Below are 19,842 nucleotides of genomic sequence, written 5' to 3'. Positions count from 1 at the left end.
TCGACAATTTTTTTTTGAGATAATCTTCCTGGTTTCTGAATCTTTGTCTTTGAATATGGCTCTGGGGGGTGGGGAAGGTGCATAAGGCAGTAAAGGAGATAAGAAAAGATGAAAAATATGGATTTTATCCGAGCTTTTACAACAAATGGATCAATCCTGCACTCAGAATATTTGTCCTTCTGTGAGCTGGCGTCCCAGGCTCCGAAATGGGGGGACAACACATACCTGATATAGCAACGTTACAACCACTCGCTTCAAAATCAAGGGTTGCCGGGTGTTTTATTCTGTTAAGGAAATGCATCACGCGAATTGTATAAGCTGGAGAGATTTGGGTTGGTGTCTCTAACTGGATTACCAACACGGCACTGTTATCACCGTTACCTTAAAAGCCGAGCACGTGTCTCCAGACACCGAAGAAAAAGCAGAATCGGTGCATTTTTTGATGGGTTTTTTCGCTCTCTCATTTCTGCTGAGCGAGAGGAAGCCGGGGTTGTGTTTGGGGTGTGAAATCCCTTGAAATGCTGTTCCTGAAGAGTGCGAGCTCCGCTGAGTCACAGCCGGAGGGAGCCTCCCCAGCCCTGGCCCCCCGCAGCCCAAGCCCCGCACCCCCCGGGGACGTCACTCGGAGTTTGGGGGTTCGGCTGGGAGGGAAAAGGGTGAAACACCCCAGAGAGGGGGTGGGAAAAGCCGAAAAGTAGGAAAAAGAAGTGTGGGTGGAGAGAATCCTGCAAGCTTCTACGCACCATGCTCAGGAACCCCAGGGAGGGGAAGGTGGGAGAAGCCGTGGTTGATTTTCTCTGAAGCTTCCCCGGCAATGTCGTCTATTTACTCGGCTTTTCCACGTGCAAACCGCACGCACCAAAGGGGTTGATGCTCCTCCGGATGCACAGGAGAGTTGTGAACAAACCTCGCAAGTGGAGAAGGGGGAAATGCAGCTCGGTGAGGTCTGCGGGGAGCTGGAGTTTCAAACATCGCTCCCCGTCCCCTGAAACGCGGGCGCAGAGGAATTGCCGGCGTGAATCACTATCAGTGCTAATTTAGGGAGGTGATGGTCCCTTTGGGGCATTGGACATCAAACCTTTGCTCAATCCCCAGCCCGGAGCAGGATGGGGAGCTCAGTCGGCGTTCAGGTAAATAATCAGTGGATGTGACTGTTTTCCCTGTCTGAAAAATCACTTTACAACCCCTAATCAGGTCCCAGAAGACTCCTGGCAGATAAGCAAGGGATAAGCACCAAGCGTTTTCACCCACAGCTGATAAATCACTGGGGATGCTGAGCTGTTTGCTGCAGCCCCAGGGGCTGCGGAAGAAGGGATGGATGGATGGATGGATGGATGGATGGATGGATGGATGGATGGATGGACAGACGAGCAGCACAGGAGGGAAAGGGCAGGGAGAGCTGCGGCCGGGCCGATGCGCTCGCTCACTCCACATTTCAGAGGTTAATAACCCAAAAACTTAGGAAAAGCGACGCCAAAGCTCTGGCAACCGCGCACCATCCAAATCAACATTTCAGCCGTGGGTGTTTGCCAGGAACCGGCGGGTCTGAGCGCGGTGTAAACTGGTGGTTTTTATGGGTAACGCCACCAACCCAGCTCGTGTTTTGTGAGAAGTGCCCGCTTCCCGTGGAAACTTTCAGGGCTTTTTTTCTTTTCCTCTCATCAAACCCCAGCCAAGCCGGCGCAGCCTGGGTTTCCACCAGAGCTTTTCGCTCTTTGAATGTCCACCCAAAATCTCAATTCTTTCACTTAAAGAAACATCTCTCTTGCCTGCAGACAGAACAACCCCCCATGCTGCCAGGCGTCACCCCAACCCACCCAGGCTGCTCTTCCCAAAGATTTCATGCCAAGGCTTCAACAAAACCATCCATGGAAAGCTGCTCATCTATGAAGCCCAAAACTACCCCAGAAACAGGCCCCAGGCGTCCTTCCCTACTCATGGCGAGTCCTTCCCTTTGTCCAGGGTGGACCGAGCTCCTGTGCTGCGACACAACTCGGTTCAAGGTGTTCGTGTTCCTGCAAATATCCCCATGAAGGTCAGGAACACCCAAGGAAGGATGAGAATGTGGAAGGCGTAACTTGCATTTTCTTTTTGCCATCACTGAGTTAATTGGAGAGAGAAGCCCAAGGGAGCTTCTCCTCCCCACACCGTGCCTTCTGCACTCAGGTGTGCACCGCTACAAGACATTGGGGTTTGGAAAGCGTTCTGAGGTGCGATACGGGAAAGCCAGGACACTCTAGAAGTTCAAGGGCAGCTGTGCCCATCATCAGCACCTGCTGGAACAGGACTAATTATCTCATTAGTGTTCCTGAGTCCTAACAAGCGCTGAAGGCAGTGCCCGAGGAGATGCGACGCACCCAAGGACCAACCTGCGCACCCGGACCGCGGGTCTCGCGACTTTTGGCTTCCTAAAACTCCTGAAAAGCTGCAAATCTGTGGCACCCCCAGATCTGGGGGGGATCCAGGAGGGAACCAGGGGGATCCAGAGGGGATCCCAGCCCTGCCCAGGTGAGAAAGGCAGGAAGGCGAGTATGGGTTAGACACAGATCTCCAGCATCGCTCCGGATGCCTTGCTGGAACCGTGTCCATGGAAACCGCATGCACCGTCCCACCCCGCTCCCCCCGCCTCGCGGGGACTCATGGCAACCGCTCCAAACACAGTCAAAAAGGGAAAAAATTATTCAAACGGATCACAAACAGCTTATGTCGAGGGAGGTTCTGCGCCAAATCCTGGTTCGGGTTTTCGGTGGAGAGAAGGGAGGTCACGGGGTGGCGAGGGGTAGGGAGAGGAGCGATGCAGGGAGGTAAAAGCACCATCCCTATGAACTTGGGAGGCACTAAGCCATAAAAAGGTGTCAGTGAGAGCCCCTGCAGCAGGGGAGAAGGGAAAAAGATCTAAACACCCATTTTATGTTGAGGAAAACGAGGCGCTTTCCTCAACTTGGGCAGCAGAGACGCGTGCCCAAGCTCTTCGGGGCAGGGTCACTCGTATCTCTGCATCTCGCACCGAAGTGAGCAAATCAAAACCAATGTCAGAATCCACTCTCCCACCCATTCCAAGATGAGCAGGAAAAAAAAAATAATGATATTTTACTCACCCATCAAAAGAAAATTACTCACGCCAGGCGCGTGGGCGAGCAGAATTTTGCAAGGCTGTTTTAGGCCTTGACTGTGCTACAAAAATATCCATTTTAAGCATAGTTGTGAAACACGGTTGTGGCTCAATTATAACACTGGCTTTTCAGCTACCTGCACAAAGAAGGTGGAAAAAAATAATAATTAAGAAATAACCATGCGCTAACTGTGCTCCGAAGACCACGCTGGGTCCCATGATGTCCCCACGATTGATGCTGAGAGGTGCTGAGGTGCTGGCTATTCGGTTTCACCGTGAAAATACCTCTGGGATGTGCAAACCACCTTGCACGGGTGATACATGGTGTTTGGGTTGTGCAAACCACCTTGCACTGATGCTACGCAGTGTTTGGGATGTGCAAACCACCTTGCACGGGTGCTACACAGTGTTTGGGATGTGCAAACCACCTTGCACGGGTGCTACACAGTGTTTGGGATGTGCAAACCACCTTGCACGGATTCTACACGGTGTTTGGGTTGTGCAAACCACCTTGCATGGGTGCTACATGGTGTATGGGATGTGCAAACTGCCTTGCACGGGTGCTACACGGTGTATGGGACGTGCAAACCACCTTGCACAGGTCCTACACGGTGTATGGGATGCGCAAACCGCCTTGCACGGGTCCTACACGGTGTTTGGGATGTACAAATCGTCTTGCATGGGCGCTACACGGTGTTTGGGTTGTGCAAACCGCCTTGCACGGGTACTACACGGTGTTTGGGAGCCACGTGCACCTCGCTCACCACTTTGGTATCCGGTTGCTTCACCCAATCTAATTTTATCCCGTGCTCATCTCCACATCCCGGTTTCATTGAAACCCGGAGCAGGGGGAGCGTTGCTGTTGGGCACGAGGCGATTTGGGCTCTGCAAAATATCAATATTGATTTGCCGGGAAGAGAACGGCGCCTTGGTTTGCGTTGGCATCGCACCTGCCCAACGTGGCCACAGCACAGCTCCAAAGAACCACAGAAAAGAAAACAAACATCCAACAAACCCACTTGTGTGCTACAACCCACCTATCCCTGCCACCTCCCGCACTCTCCTCTTCCTTCCCTCGCAAAAATCCACCCAGCCAACCCCTTCCTGAGACAAGCAGCTCCCCTTCTTCACCTCCATCCCTAAATATTTCGCAACACGCATTCACAATAAGTCTGGATCCCACCCCGTAAAGATCCTGGGAGCTCAATCTCGCACAAGCACGCAGTCCCACTCCCGATTTCCAAGCGGTGCCAGCTCCTCAGTCCACTCAGCAAGAGCTCCCTGCCAAGAGACATATGGTTTCGCAGTCCGGCATCGGCAACCCCCCCGTGCACAGCACTAATCCGCTGCGGTGCAACAACACAACACGTGCTTCGCGCCGCCTCACTATCAACATTTGCTTCACATATTTTTTTTCTCCTGGTAAATACCAGCTGTTGCAGCGGTGCCGAGAGGCAGCGCTTGGATATTGAGCTGTCACACCGCTAAAAAATACCCCTTTTTCATTTTGTAAAATCACCTGCAGGAGCTGGGAATTTAGGAGGTATTTAGGAGGCTGGGTAGGAGTTGCAACAGCATTTGGTTTCACACGGTTCCATGAACCTTAAAAAAATCCTTTAGATCCTCACAAATTAGACACTTGTGGTAATTGAGGGTGATGATACAGTAAAAACCATCACTCTGTTTCTTTTATTTTTTTAAAAGGACTGATGGCCACGGTAATCCATGGAGTATTTTCCACTTTTTCCTCCAAAACGCGTGGCTGCGGGGGACTGGTGAAGAAGAGGAGGATGCGGATGTGTTCAAGGGACCCCCATCCATGGCGTAAAACCTAAAGAAAGCCACCAAGATTTCGAAAACATCTCATCTGCCCATGCTAGGCTGTCTCCCAAAACAAGCCTACTCCTGCTCTAAATAAAGCTCAGCCTAGAAAGACAGCACTGCCTAGTTGCCTTGGTGCAGGAGTCGGGAATTTGGGGGTCTGATCAGGCCCCTGGCACCAGCAGATGATGCTTTGCTCTCCAGGGCAAAGGTAACAAGTGCACAGAAGCCAAATTAGAAGCAGAGTTACGTGTTGCCTCCCCAGCGTGATCTGCAGGACAGAGCTGAGGACGAAGCTCCATCCTCTCTATCAAGAGTGACAGGCGACCCCTGAAAAAAGGGGGTTTTGATCAACACTGCCCCGAATTTAACGCTGGAGAGAGATGCACGCGTGAACTAAGCAAACACAAAGCAACCTCCCGCCCCGCCGGGCTGGAACAAAGCTCCTGCCCCTCCGAGCAGCGGCATCGCGGTCACGCACGTTTCACTCTGACGTTTGAGGAGCAGGACACGACCCCGGCACAATCGGTTCCCCCTACGCCGGCATTTATTACCGGGAGCGTAACCCCTCGCTGCGGGGCGGACGTCACTCCGGCCACCCCCCGTGAATGGGGCGATTCATGCAGCTGCAGCAACTGTCACCCAGGAGGGCCGGCAGGGACAGACGGACAGCGAGGCCGAACTGAGAGTGATTGTGTCCCTATCACGCCGCCGGGTCCCAGCCCCTCGCGCTCGCGCGTAAGCGGAGCCACGAGGCGCCGAAGCAGTGACGCTGCTGGGGAAGAAAGAGGAGACTCAGATTGCAGCAGAATATCAAGTCCCCTCCTCCCTCATTCCAGCAATGACCTTTAATTCTTCCCCAGAAAAAGGCAAAAACACCCAATCTCTCAAAAAAACACGTGTACCATAAGGAAGCCATAAGCTCCAGCCCCCAAACGATGTCCCTGCGGAGCAGTGTGGTCAGACAGACGCTGGGAAGCACAGGGGGAAGCGATGCCACTTTGCACTCCAATTATTCCACATCCATCACGTGAAGGGAATACTTATTTCTTATATCTCGAAGTGGGAGAGTAGAACAGATCTCTTCTACCATACAGTTTTCCAAAAGCAGAGCTCACGAGGGCAGCCCGGGCGAGCAGCAGCTCTGAGACCCTCATTAACCAGCACTGGCTATAATTGCAGCTGCCCCAAGATGAGTAAAGCAGAACAAAAATTAACCAGTGGATAAGTGCGCCTTTATAACCAAAAGGTCTCATTTTAATAGGTACCTGTGTGCGCATTGTTATGCTGTTGGGTTATGTTTCCAGAACACAACTTCCCCCGCTCCCAGCGCAAAACAAATCTTCAGTTTTCACCAAACTCAGCCTGAGATTGTCAGGCAAGGGAAGGCCTTTTTCTCCTCAAACCACCACATCCTCTACCTGTTGCCCTACGTGACGATCCAGGATGAGAAAACGCACACAGCGGCCAAGATTAATTCCTAATATAACAGAATGAGTGCTGAGAGGACATGCAGGAGCAGCACAACAGAGACACCACCACAGCCAACCTGAGCCCTTTGCAAGTTTCATTCAAACACATGCAGGAACTTATTTCTTCTTTAACGAAAAAGCTTTAACGGAGCCGCAGGTGGGTTTTACAGAGGTTCAGACTCACGGAGCCACCAGGGACCTTTGGGGACCCCCTGAATTCCCCCAGCAGCGCCTGGGACAGGGCAGTGAGTCCAGTTGTGGTGAGGTGAGGGGACATGGGGAAGATAACAGGGGGCAAGGGGGGATAACAGGGGGCAAGGGGGGATAACAGGGGGCATAAAAGGGGACAATGGGGGGACAAGGGAGGATTACAGGGGACAAGGGGGGATTACAGGGGACAAGGGGGGGACAAGAAGGGATAACAGGGGGCAAGGGGGGATAACAAGGGAAAAGGGGGAGACAAGGAAGGAAAACAGGGAACAAGGTGGGGACAAGGAAGGGAGAAGGAGGGATAACGGGGGACAAGAGGGGATAACAGGTGACAAGGTGGGGGGATAACAGGTGACAAGGGGGGGATAACAGGTGACAAGGGGGGGGATAACAGGTGACAAGGGGGGGGATAACAGGTGACAAGGGGGGGGATAACAGGTGACAAGGGGGGGGGGCTAAAGGGGGGGAACAAGGGGCTCTGCCTGTGCTCCCCCCTCACCCAGGACGAAAGCCAGGCCGGCCTCAGGTATTAAACACCCATATACTGCATCTGTGCCTACATGGACAGCTTCGGGGCAGCTACACCGGGATCAAACCCGGAGAGAACCGGGCCCAGCACCGGGGCCTACACCGGGGGCCCCCGAGGCCTCCAGCGCCCGCGCTGAGAAGCCGAGGCCTGGCGCCCCGAGCGCCGCGGTGAGCCGGGCCGAGCCCCGGGGGGTGTTGGCGACTCCCAGGCCGCTGTGCCGAGGGATCCCCGAGGGGCCCCCGGGGGCTCCGGGCCCGGCCCAGGGGTCCCGCACTCACCAGCTCATGGTCGCCCAGCTCCGCTCCCGGAAGTGCCACCGCCTTGGCCCCGCCCCTTCCGGAAACGCTCTCCGGGAGGGGCGGGGTGTTAACGCGGTGCGTGTGACGTCACGGAGCGTGACGTCACGGGGCAGGGCGGGTGGCCACGGGACGGGTTCGGGGGGCGAGTGGCGAGAAAGTACTTAAAATCCTCCAGTTTTGGTGCAAAGTGTGGAAACGGGGCGGGCGGTGCTGCAATAAAATAACAAAAAATACCCAAAATGCCCCGAAAAAACGGGAGCGGCGGGGGGGTGGGCAGGAGCACCCCGGGGTGGGCGGGAGTGCGGGGGACAGGGCTGTCCCCAAGCAGGGGAGCCCGGGAACGGCGGCAGGGATGGGAGACGCGCTTTGGGAGGCAGCAGCACCCAGTTTTGGGGAGAAACCCCCTGAATCGGGCTGCAGGAGGTTGAATGGGGGGGGGGGGGGTAGCGAAGCTGGTTTGGCGACCAACCCCCCCCCACACCCCCCTGTCCTCAGCACTGTCCCCAGCAGCCACCAACAGCTGTGACCCCCGGGGTCCCACCCCAAGTTTTGGGGAGAAACCCCCCCGAATCTGGCTGCAAGAGATTGAATGGGGTGGGGGGGCAGCGAAGCCTTTGTGGCAACCAAACCCCTCCAAGGTCTTCAGCACCATCCCCAGCAGCCACCAACAGCTGTGACCACGGGGGCTCCCACCCCCAGTTTTGGGGAGAAACCCCCCAAATCCGGTTGCAGGAGGCTCAGGGGTGGGGGGCATTTAAACCATCTTGGTGACAACCCCCTCATCCTCAGCACTGTCCCCACCAGCCATGACCCCAGGGGGCGATGGGATGAAGCCAAACCCCCCCACCCCAATCTCTGGGTGCTGCTGGACCCCCCATTGCCAGCCCCTGGTGATGTCCCCACGGGGGACACGGGCTTGGTCCCGGTGACACCGGCACGTGCCAGCGCACGGGGACGAGGCCCCGGGCTGGGTGCCAAGGGGTGGCTTTATCAATTAGCAGGTGGAGGTAAACAGCGCGGTAATTACAGGCGGGGAGGATGATGCTAAACTGGGAAGGTGTCACCGACACCGGTGAGGACAGGGGATTAGCCCAAAAGGGACGGGGTGGGGGAGACGGAGCTGGGCGGGATGGTGCCCAGGGTGGCCAAAAAGGAACAAGGGAGGGGGACAGACCTGGGGGGGACGGTGGCACAGACCCAGGGGACGATTTTGTGCCAGCATGGGGAGAGGAGCCGGTGTCAGATCATGGTCAAAAGGTGGAAAGGGGTTGATATTGGGGTGCTGAGGGGGTGTTGGAGGCTGGTGCTGGTGGTTCCCACCACCTACTGGGACACGCTGTCCCCACAGTGTCACCCCACGCAGGTCGGGGGACACAGTTGCAAGGGACAGAGCTGGGACAAGCAGGTCCTGGGTGTCCCCGTGGCCACGGGGCTTGAGGAGCATCTTCCGCGGAGGCTCTGCCACGTGTCACCCTGTCTCCAGGCTCTTCCTCCAAAAGGTTCTGCCGAGAGCAGAGGTTGGACCCGGGAATGGGGAAGAAAGGGGGGAATGGATCCTCGTGGTGCTGGCACAGGGAGACGAGGATTGGGCGATCCAGAAACCATCCAGACCTTCTGCAGAAGCTGTGTCCTGCTGGGCAGCAGGAGAGGCCGAGCCAGTGGCCAAAGAAGCTCAGGGAAGGATCCCAACACCATCAAGATCCACCAGCTGCAAACCAGGAGCTTCTGGGTGCAGGTCCTCATTGCTCCCAGCCCTGGGAACGGGATCTCAGCTGTCGGTGCTGCTCCTCAGAATAAATCCCATCCTTTGGAGAGCTCTTGGCTTCCAACAACAACTTGCAAAGCCTCAGCAGAGAGGAGCGAGGTGTTGGTGGCCTCCTCGGGAACCCGGAGCCGCCGTCGAGAAGGGAAAGGCAGCAAGTTGTGTTGAGCTGGTACATGACAGGCAAGCCCTTCCCTCCTCCCCAGAACACAGATAGCCCAGAACGGGGATGGAAAGTGCCGTGTTTCCGTAGCAACCAACATTTTTCGTGCAAGGTGCCGCACGCGCTCCACGCGTTTCGCCACCCAAGGGTGCTCCTCACCTTCCTGCTCCACGCGCACGGGGTCCCGCACTGCGCCCGGGTCCCCAGCCCAGGGCTGCGATGCCCTGTTGACACTTGATGGGCTCCTTCCCTCCTCCTCCTCCTCCTCGCTGCAGGAAAGGAGCCCAAAGCGTTGGAGCCACCTCGGGTGGCACCTCGCCAAGGTGCGGTGACGCTGCTGTGGCACCTCCCGGCAGCCTTTGCCGTGCCACCGCCTGCCCGTGCCCAGCATCTCCGGTGTCTTCCAGCACCGGGCACCAGTGGAGATGGGTGCAACCACCGCCACGGCACCCTCAGATGGTGCTGGTGGCCGCGGTGGCTCTCCCTGTGCCAGCGGCTGGTGTCAGTGGCACCTCCAGCTCCAACACACCTGCCTTGGCTTGTCCCAAGCTGCACGAGGGGACACCGGTGTCCCCAAAACCAGCAGGCAGCCCCTGATCACTGTGGGACCTCCGAGATGCTCAGAGGACCAAGGGAAAGGCTCAATCTGACTCCACTCCACCTCTGCTGTCCCACACCGAATCCGGCAACCGCTCCAGCCTCATCTTAACAGTCACCAAAGGCTCAACCACCCAGGAATCCACACGGGGACATGGGAACCGATTCCCCCAACGCCGCAAGATCCCGTCCCCAGCTGGGATGGGCTCCGTGAGTCACTGAGCAGCCGCACCGGGCGCCCTCCACCCCTGGGTTCTCCCCAAAATTAAAGCCTCTCCAAGGCGGGGAGCTCAGCAGAACCCCAGGACGGGCAGATCTGGGGAGCAGCTGCTCCTCCAGGGCCCGGCTGTGGGTGCAAATGGAAAGACGGGGAAATTTGGTGCCGGTGCCTCCACACCCAGGAATGACCGCGGTGCCAACGCGGCCACCAGCACCACCAGTGAGCCCTGAGGAAGGGGAACCCTGTGGGATGCTCCACCACTCCAGTCGTGCTCCAGCCCAGCAGAACCAGACCCACACAGACCAAGGAACCCCAAAACCATCACCATCCTCCCGCTCCAGGAGAGCCGGGGTTCCAACCCATTCCCAGCAAAGGGCTCAACCATTGTGGGGCCACCGCTCTCCAAATCTCATCCCGCTCCTTCTCCCACCCATACAAGCTCCGGCTGTGAAATCCGGCGGGTTATTTTTAACCCGAGCCACCCGGCTTGGCAAAAATCCCCTCTGGGCTGCGGTACCTGGGCCGATTTGGGCGGCGAGAGGCGCGGGGGCATTACCGGCTGAAGCGGCGCGATCCTCTTTTCGCCCACCGTTATCCGACAGACGCAACCGGCGCGGAACGGTGACGGGGTCACGGCGGCGGCACGAGCGGGGAGGAAAATAAGACGCGAGGTCAAGGGCAAACCAAGGATGTGGTGGTTTTGGGGTGGGGGGGCTTCGGGGTTCACCCCATTCCTGCATGGCTGGAAAAATGGGGGGGGGTGTAAGAACGCGGTCGCCTTCGGGGTCACCCGGTGTCCTGGGTGGTTGGTCTTGGCTTGTCCTGCGAACAGAACTGAAGGAGAAGGTGAGGGGGGGCTGAGAAAAAGTTGGGTTATTAAAATAAATCATAATTAAAAAAATAAAGTATTTAAGAAAATACAACACTAGGAAATAAAAGTACAAACAGGTTTCAAAGAGGCACCGTCCGACACATCTCGAGCCATTTTAACACCCCCCTGTACATATTCGAGACTCTTTTTCCAAACCAATATAGACCTTTTGCAAGCAAGGTAAAATAAAGATATTTACTACAGCTTTTGATTGTCAGCAAACACAATATATTTACTGCATTAGCATTTGCTCACAGTGCAAATGGTACAACAATACATCAGTTCAATAGTTCTGATTTTTTCCCTTAAAAATGCTGTATGCATTAACTATCATATTTGCATTACAACGTGACAAATGAGCAAATGAAATGTGTGTGAAAATTATCACCTTTTCACAATATCAAGCATAATTTTTTTTGTTTTAACCTTAGTATAAGGTACTATAAATCCAAGAAATAAAAACATCCACAAAATATATTACATCTGGTATGATTTTTTTTTTTCTCTAAGTACTCAACTTTATACAAAAGTCTTTCAAAAAATATCATTCCCTTAGGTTCGTGTGGTTAAACCTGATTGTGGTAGTTTTTGTTCCTTTCGGTTCACATAAATTAGACTGCGTTCTTTCTCCTCTCTTTATTTTTTGTAGGTTTTTAATGTATTTGTTTTTCACATGCAGACACCAAACCTGGATAGCACGACCTTTTGGCAACAAAGATGGTTTAGTTTAAGTCATTATTATTATTTTTGCTTAGTTTAGCTTAAATGTCTGAGCACAGTTTTATTAAAACAAAAGAAGAAAAAAATCAGAGCAGTCATGCAATGACATGCACATACCAGAAGGAGAAAGAAAAGAAGGAAATAAAATAGAGGACTAATTGATTTTTCTCCTCCGTAGTCGGTTGGTTGGTTTAAAGTGACCGAATAGAATAAAATAAAAACATCTCACATTATAAAAAGTATTCGGCAAAATACTGGGGTTGTGGGGTTTTTTTTTCCTGCGTTTCTGTAAAGATTTTCCCTTCTGCCGGAACACAAAAAAAGAAAAAGGGAAAAAAAAGGAAAAATAAAAAGGAAAAAACAAACCACCCAAAAGCTGCTGCCGGGACGTCGCTCCCGCTGCCCCCCGAAGTTGGGGGGGACCCGCAAAGCCACCCCCCACCCGCTTTGGGGGAGCCGAGCCCGCTTACCTGCGGTGCCTGGGCAGGGGGGTCTATAAGGGAGGGGGATCCAGGGGGATCCAGGGGGATCCAGGGGGCCGGATCCAGGCCCAGCGAGGCGGAGAGGAGCCGGATCGGCTCCATCCATCCACCCCACCCGCACCCAGGCGAGCCCAGCCCCGCGGGGGGAACCGGGCGGGTCGGATCCAGGAGGGGCCCGATCCTGCCCAGCCCAACCCTTGGGGAAACCGGGTGGGTCGGATCCCGGGTACCGGGAATCCAGGTCAACCGGGATCCCCGAGATCTGCAGCTCCCGGAGCCGGGAAAAGCTGCGTGCGGGTGGCCTGGACCCCGGGGGGATGCGGGGTGCGGGCAGAGGGGTGCGGGCAGCCCCAAGAGCTGGAGCCAGGGGAGCCGGGTCTGAGCAATCCGGGACTGGGTAATCCGGGTCTGGGCAATCCGGGGCCGGGCAGCCCGAATCCGGGAAGTGCGAGTAATCCAAGTGCGGGCAGCAGGGATCCGGTCACCGGGGTGCAGGGATCCGGGTGACCCGGGTCCGGGCAAGGAGGGTGCAGGCAGGACGGACCCGGGCAGTGTGGGAACAGGCAGCCGGGATCCAGACGGTGCGGGTCAGGACAATCCGGGTGCTGGACGCAGGCAGTGTGGGCAATCCGGGAGCCGGCAGCCCCGATGCGGGCAGCGCAGGTCTGGGCGATCCGGGCAGTGCGGGTCCCGGCGATCCAAGTGCAGGCAGGATCCGGGTGCGGGCAGCTTAGACCCGGTCAATCCGAGTGCAGGCAGAGTGGACCCGTGCAGCGCAGCCCCCAGGCATCCTGAACCCGGGGGGCGAGGCCATCTCTGGGGTCCCCCCGGCCACAGAGCGATGCGGAGGGCAAGGAAGGAGAGGGGGTGCCACCACGCTGGCCCCCACAGTCCCTCAAGCACACGTGGTGACGGCGGGGGCGAGGGCAACGGGGGGCGAGGTGGCGGTGGCAGCGGCGGGGGGCCCAGCGGGGGGCTGCCCGGTCGAGCCCTTCTCGGCCTTCTTCTCCTTCTGCTTGAGGTGAATCTTGGCGTGCCGCTTGCGCTCGTCGGAGCGGGCAAACTTGCGGCCGCAGAACTCGCAGGCAAAGGGTTTCTCGCCGGTGTGGGTGCGGATGTGGGTGGTGAGGTGGTCGCTGCGGCTGAAGCTCCGCATGCAGATGCGGCACTGGAAGGGCTTGTGGCCCGTATGGATGCGGAGGTGGCGGGTGAGCTCGTCGGAGCGGGAGAAACGACGGTCACAACCCTCGGCGGGGCAGGCGTGGGGCCGCTCGTGAAGCGGCGTCTTGCTGGGCCGGTTGGGATACTTGCGGGGTCTGATGGGCTTGAGGGTGAGGGGCGGCTGCGGCAGCCCCCCGAAACCCGGGTGGATCTGCTTGTCCTTGAAGGCCTTGATGGTCTCCAGCGGGGTGATGGGGGGCGGGTTGACGCGGATGGGGTCCAAGCTCTGGAAGGGTTTGTGCTCCGTGATGGTGCCCATGTCGTTGGGGTGGTGGTAGAGGTTATAGTCTGGGATCATGGGGAAGAGGTTGCTGTCCAAGGCAGGCTTGGCCGCCTGGTAATCCTGGGGGGAGTAGGTGAGGCCGGGGTTGCTCTGGGGGTCGTGAAAGGAGACGGGCTCCGGGTAGAGGTCACTGCAGGAGGAGTAGGGCGGCAGCGCGGGGTACATCTGGTCCACCTCGCCCTGTGGCGGCCCCATGCTGCCCGCCGAGCTCTGCGTGCTGGTGAGCGCGCCCGAGGACGGCGGGACCCCCAGGATCCCCGCGCTCATCAGGCTGATGATGTTGTCCTGGCACCAGTTGGAGGGCGAGTCGAAAGCGAATTTCCCCAGGTAGGTGACAGTCTTGTTGCCCGGGGCAGGTTGAAAAGTCCCCGAATAGGAGGATAGTTCCTGACCGGCCTTTTCGTTCGCTAAGCCAATGTCCATAACATTATCTGCAAAGTGCGAGAGAAGCGGTGCAGGGTGAGCCGGGAGGGCCGCGCCGCCCCGGGCTGGGGTGGGGGGGACACCAGGGATGCGCCGGGCCCCCCCCGGCCCCGCTCCCTCCTATCCCTCGCTGCTTCCCTCCCGCTCCGCTCTCCGCGTACTGCGGCGCTGGCTGCCGAGGGTCCCGGCGATGCGGGGCCGGGCTGCCGCCCCCGCCGCCCCCGCGGGGAGCGGACCGGGGCTACCCCGAGTGGGGGGACGGACGGACGGACCGCCGCCGCCCCGCGGGTGGGGCCGGGGGAAGGAGGTACCTGCGGCTACAGGTAGGCTTCCTCCCCGTCCAGCCCCCGGCAGCGCTGGGCACTCCGCGGAGCCGGCTGCGGCCGCCGACGCCGTTACCGACTCGCCGCCTTCCCTGCGCCGAGCCCCGGGCGAGGAGAAACACGAGAGGGGGGGGGTTTAGCCCGGCGAGGCTTGAGGGGACCCCCCCTCCACCCTCGGCGCTCACCTGTGCCCCCCACATCCCGTCGTTCCCCCCCTTCGCCGACCCCGCGCTCCGGGAAAGTCGGTGCCGCGTCCCGGGGAGCCCACGCTGCGGGGATTTGGGGGGGCGGCCGCCACGGCCACACGCGTCCGCGGCGCCTCCGCACCCGCACGGATCCCGGCGCAGGCGGGTGGCCCCTCCGCGCCACGGGGACCCGGGGCCGTTCTCCCCTCGTCCCGTTCCCCCCGTCCCCCTCCGCAACACCGTGTCCTCCTCCCCACGGAGCCCGGCCGCCGTCCCCGTACCTGCGGCGGCGGCTCGGCAGCAGCGCTCGGCGGAGCCCTGCAGCGATCGCGCGGAGACACGGCGAGGAAAGGGGTGGGTGGGTGCGGGGGGGGGACGCTCCCCAGCCCCAGCGCTTCCCTTCCCTCCGAGGCTCCATGACACCCTACCCACAGCGTCCTCCTCCTCGCCCCACCGGCTCCCCCCCCCACCTCCTCTTCTCCCCATTTTCCTTCCCCCCCCTTTACCTGCAGCCATCTGGTTATAGTGAGCCACCGAGTCGCTGCTGCTGGAGAAGATATTCAAAGAGTTGGGGATCTCCTCTGGGTACAGATTGTCAGGCAATTGGTTCATCAAAGTGTTCATGGTCCCCGGCAGCTTCTCCAGTAGTTTGCCTGTCATAGCACTGGAGGAAAAGGCTGGTTCAACGTGGCTCCGAGCTCAGCTCCCGAGGAAACAACATCCGAGTGGCAAATCCGTGCGAGGGAAATCATGCAAGAGAAAAAGTTGGGGCGGGGGCCGGGGTGGGGGGGGACCGGGGAGGAGGAGGAGGAGGCGGAGGAGGGGGGGGGGAGCCGGGGGTGGCCGCGGAGGAGGGGGCGCGGGGGGGGCGCGGTCCTCCGTGGGTCCCTGGTGGTGTTTCCTCGAGGGGGAGGGGGCGATCTGGCTGGCAGATGTGGTTGTAGAAGCGGGTGGGAGGATTTAACCCCTCCTCTCGCTCGCTCCCGCTCCCCGGCCCCGGCCCCGCTCCCTCCCGCGCTCGGCTCCGCTCGCAGGTTCCCTCGCTGCCGCCCGACTGCTCCGCCGGGGACTCCGCAGCCCATTTATCCGGGCGGCGGGAGCGCTCCGTGACGTAGCTGCCCATATATGGACAGACAAAGCCGAGCCGAGGCCGAGACGTCACAATGGAAGCTCCGCACAATGGAACATTAGAAAGCAGGAAGCGGGGCCGGCGAGCGTGGGGAACGGGCAACCGGGAGAGCGGTACCGGGCATCGGACACCTTGCACCGGGTACCGGGCATCCCGCGCCGGACACCGGCGCTCTGCACCGGGCGGGGGTCTCCCGGTCCGCACGCATCCCCCACCCGCCTAGCGATGCCGTTTTCCCCCGCGGAGGGGCCGGTGCCGGCCCGGATCGCTCGTCCCTCCCGGGAAGGAGCGGGGGTAGCCGTGCCCGTCCCCGCGTATTCCCATGGGGATGCTCAGGAACAGGCTCTTACCTGGAGGTTTTATCCCACCGCCCCTCCAGCTCCCTGGAGAGCAGGAGGAGGTGGGAACCGGCCACAAACCCCATCCCGCAGCCCGGGAGAAGCGGGATGGGAGATGTGCGGGGGAAACCACAGCGCCAGGCAGAGCCTGGAGTTCAGTGGGAAGGAGAAGGTCAGTGGGGAAGGCGCTGGAGCTGCAGAAGCCTGAAATTCCCTCCCTGGCTAGTGGTGACAGAGGAGATGGCATTGCACCGAGCTGCCCCCTCCCCATGCCGCGGGTCCCATGGAGAGCAGTGCTTTGAATACTTTAAAACAGGTAACACTTGTTGGTCGCCTGTGATTTTTAACCTCACCTCCCCCCTTTAAAAGTTTGGCACTTCCAAGGCGTCAGTAATTAGGTGGTTTCGTGCTAAGTGTGCCAACTGATGCTATCTTTAAAACCCTCCGAGTTATATAGCAAATGTATGGAAAAATGCTGTGTTGCAATAGCTCCACTTACCCAATTCCTGCAGGGCCGGCTTTGCAATGGGAGTGAAATCCGTGCTACGGGAGTGCTGCAGCTGGAGGGGCCCGGGCACCCGCTGCCGGCTGCGGGGGGGTCCGGGGGGGGCTGGGGGGGGAGGGTGCCGGTGCTGCGGGGCCCGGGGATTTTGGCCCTGCAGTGCCAGCAGCCTCGGGGTTTGGGGTGTGGGGGACGCTGGAGTGTGCAGGGATGGGGGGAGCATGTGTTGGGTGTGGGGGGGAGCAGAGCGCCCCCACAGTGGCCTGTTTGTGAGTGTGGGGGGGTGCTGGCCCATGTGCTCTATGCACTTCAGGTCCCTCCATCCACTGCAGGCCCCCCATCCATTGCAGCGATGCCCATCCATCGCAGGACACTGCTTTCATTAAAAGCCCCCCCACCCTTCCCAAAGCACCCCCCTCCTTCACAAAGCCCCTCCATCCTTCCCAGAACCCCCCCATCCCTTCCACCTCCCCTCCATCCTTTGCACCCTTATCACTCCCCCCATCCTTTGCAGGTCACCCCTCTTCCTTTGCACCCTCAGTCTATTTTCACCCCCCCATTGCCACTCCCCCCGTTGAACCCTTTTAACCGCAGCCCCCCCCCCACCCCAGCGCCCCCCCCCCGCCCCTCCCGTGGCCCGGCGCGGCCCGGGGGAGCGCGGCGGCGGCGGCTCCGGGGGGGGGAACGGGGCGGCGGGCGGGCGGGCGGCCGAGGGGAAGCGCCATACAAGGTCTGGATCCGGCCCCGCCTCCGCTGCCTTCTTTGGCGGCCGGTTCCGGTGCCCCCGGCACTGGGGAGGTGCGGAGCGCTGCGCGGAGGGGGGGACCCACCGCCCGCACCCCCCCCCGGGGCAGCACCGCCCCGACCCAGGGTGTGTGTGGGGGTGTCCTGCCGAGCCCCCCCCCACTCCCCTCCCGGCTCCTCCATTCCCCATCAGCGCATTCCCACGGTCGGAGCGCGGCTGCATCCTGGGGATGCTGCGGGTCTCCCGCTGCGTGTCCGGCTCCCACGGCCCCCTCCCAGAATCGAGCCGCTCCTCCCGACCCATAACACCCCCACTACTCCTCCCCAGTTCCTCCAGACTTTATAGCGGGGGGGTGAGGGTTTTCTCGGCCTTTTTTTTGGCAGGCACCGGTGGGGCTTGCGTTGGGAATTGCTGCACCGGAGCAAGAGGGCACCGACCTGATTCCTCATCCCGCAACACAGCAACCCAGTTTCCCCCCACCCCAAGGAGGCCAAGCCCTGTATTTGGCTCATACAGACCTGGGTGGGTGTTTGCCCCCCACGCCATGAGCAAAGGGGTGACAGTGACACAAGCATCTGAACATGCACCTGTATCCCCTCCCCAAGTGGCACCTGCTCCTCACTGGGACCCCCCCAAATCGGGGCAGCTGGGGCTGCAGGTGCAGCGATAACCCCAACTCCTTGCAGCAGGGTTTAAACCTGGTTCAAAACTCCTGAATCGTAAGGGCCCTGGTTTAGACCAGAAGCCTGTCTAGAAGGGATGTGTGCTGCTAAGCCCAGCCTGTGAGAATGGCCTAATCCCGCACCAACACCGTCTCGGTTGCTAATAGTGGCTTGATACCAGTTGATGGGGAACAGCCTTAAGCCAAAATAAACCAAGGCAGCCTCAGACTGGCATGAAAACGGCCGTGTGGGGATTGGACTGGCTTAGTTACAGCTCAGCTTAATAGATCGGAGAGTCCTAAGCAGAGTAGTTTACCCAAAGAGAGTGGAAAAAAAAATCTCACCTGGGATGCTCTGAATGGTTTTAAATACAGTTGGGTCTAAATGGAACCTGCAGCCGAGGGCTTTCACTTATTTTGGTCTCTAAGGCCACGTGAAACCCATCATGATCAGGGTGCCTCAGTAATGCTGGCATGCTCTCCATTGCCCTGCACCTCAGGACAAGCCTTAACACTATTTAGTAGTGTCCCAGGTGGGTTCAGTTCCCATAATATCCACACCAAAAAAGTGCTGGCAGCTTATCCAAAAAGCAAACATGAGCACTGAGAGCCGCCGCTGCTCCCAGCCCCTGCTCCTCCCTTGGGGGCTGTGTGATGCTGCGGGAGGGCGATGCGCACCCATCCCCACGCCAAAACCCCACTGGCACCCTGGGGGGACCAGGGCCACGTCCCTCTGGGTGCTGTCAGCAAATGGGTGATTTCTGCCCGCTCTTCTCGGTCTTGTGACAGGGACCTGCAGCCCGGCGGGTGATTCATGTGCCGCGAGTGCTGCAGGTGCAGCGCGCTGTGCCGAGAGGCCACGCTGCACATGGGCTCCCCAGGGACCGCCGGGCTTTTAAATGGGGAACTACTCTGTTATTTTTTTTCACCTAATTAATGACAGCCTAAATGTACTTACAGGGAGGAGAACCTGAGGCTGGTGAGGCAAACGGGATGCTCGTTCTCATTAAAATCATCCCTAAACCATGCTGGTGGGCTTGAGTCAAGCTCGGACAGAGCCGAGCCTCAGAGGCTGAGGGACACAAAGAGATGCCAATCACCACCCCACTACATGGTTTGGTATCTCAGGAGCTCTGAGAAACTTTGCACAGCGCATAGCTGTGGGTTTTAAGCTCTGGGGACCCACCGTGGTTGTGCCACCAGCCCTGGATGACAGAGGATGCTCAGACACGAAGCTTGAGGCTCTTACATTAGCAAAACACGGAGGTTTTCCTCCCCAGCCCCCTGGTTTTGCTGTAGATGTAGATCTGGGGCTGGTAAGGTCACAGAGTTGTAAACAGAGTGTGGCTGGTGGGGACCTGGAAAGGTCACCTACCTCCTACCCCCAGGCATGACTGTACCGGGGCCATGTGCGTAGGCGGCTGCTTGGATGGTCGACAACAGAATCTCTTCTCGAGCAGCTTGGAGAAGGGCAACAAATAAACCCCCGAGTCTTTCAGCCACCCCAGCCACGAGGTGGGTGTCGTGGAGGTATCTGATGAAGCCACCGAAGTTTCTCAGGGCTGCCAGTGGTTTGTTTGCAAGCGATGAGGCTGCAGGGTGGGATGTGGCACTTCGGGGATGTCACCTCCCTCTGGCAAACACCGGCTGCCCAGATGTGGCAGGTGCTGCATGAGCAGCAATTTATTCTCTGGGAAACCCAGGGCCTGGATGTGGGAGATGCTCAGCACCATCAAGGACAGGATTCGGGCTAATCTGTAATTTCTGGAGGAGG

At 58.6% G+C, this 19,842-nt stretch overlaps 2 protein-coding genes across 4 annotated transcripts in view; both read right to left on the bottom strand.

Moving 5' to 3' along the window:
• BIN3 (bridging integrator 3) overlaps nt 1-7,494 on the bottom strand; it is a 35,777-nt gene extending 28,283 nt beyond the window's left edge. Inside the window, exon 1 of one of the 2 annotated variants that reach the window (XM_065856795.2) lies at nt 7,423-7,494. In XM_065856795.2, the coding sequence (XP_065712867.1) occupies nt 7,423-7,430 (8 nt within the window). In that variant the 5' untranslated portion in view covers nt 7,431-7,494. The remainder of the gene's footprint in view (nt 1-7,422) is intronic. The other variant, XM_071799459.1, reaches the window with a different exon arrangement.
• A 3,767-nt stretch (nt 7,495-11,261) lies between these two features.
• On the bottom strand, nt 11,262-16,748 carry EGR3 (early growth response 3). Of its 2 annotated transcripts, XM_065856674.2 has the most exons (3): nt 16,660-16,748; nt 15,200-15,357; nt 11,262-14,193 (listed from the first exon to the last, which is right to left on the bottom strand). In XM_065856674.2, the coding sequence occupies exons 2-3, from the start codon at nt 15,351-15,353 to the stop codon at nt 13,154-13,156; spliced, it is 1,194 nt and encodes a 397-aa protein (XP_065712746.1). In that variant the 5' UTR covers nt 15,354-15,357; nt 16,660-16,748; the 3' UTR covers nt 11,262-13,153. The 2 variants fall into 2 exon arrangements, with proteins under 2 accessions (XP_065712746.1, XP_065712747.1); XM_065856675.2 differs by lacking the exons at nt 15,200-15,357; nt 16,660-16,748 and adding an exon at nt 14,497-14,582.
• Nucleotides 16,749-19,842: the final 3,094 nt, after the last annotated feature.

The sequence above is a fragment of the Patagioenas fasciata genome, chromosome 26, assembly GCF_037038585.1.
Source record: "Patagioenas fasciata isolate bPatFas1 chromosome 26, bPatFas1.hap1, whole genome shotgun sequence".
Taxonomy (NCBI): Eukaryota; Metazoa; Chordata; class Aves; order Columbiformes; family Columbidae; genus Patagioenas; species Patagioenas fasciata.
Note: the sequence above shows the minus strand (reverse complement) of the source record. Positions and strands in the feature narration are given on the sequence as shown.

What these genes read in the sequence shown, in the direction of transcription:
- EGR3 (XM_065856674.2), bottom strand. Translation starts at nt 15,353, where the DNA reads ATGACAGGCAAACTACTGGAGAAGCTGCCGGGGACCATGAACACTTTG. An exon ending in CTATAACCAGATGGCTGCAG is followed by an intron (nt 14,194 to 15,199) that starts GTAAAGGGGGGG and finishes CGCACTTTGCAG; the next exon opens with ATAATGTTATGGACATTGGC.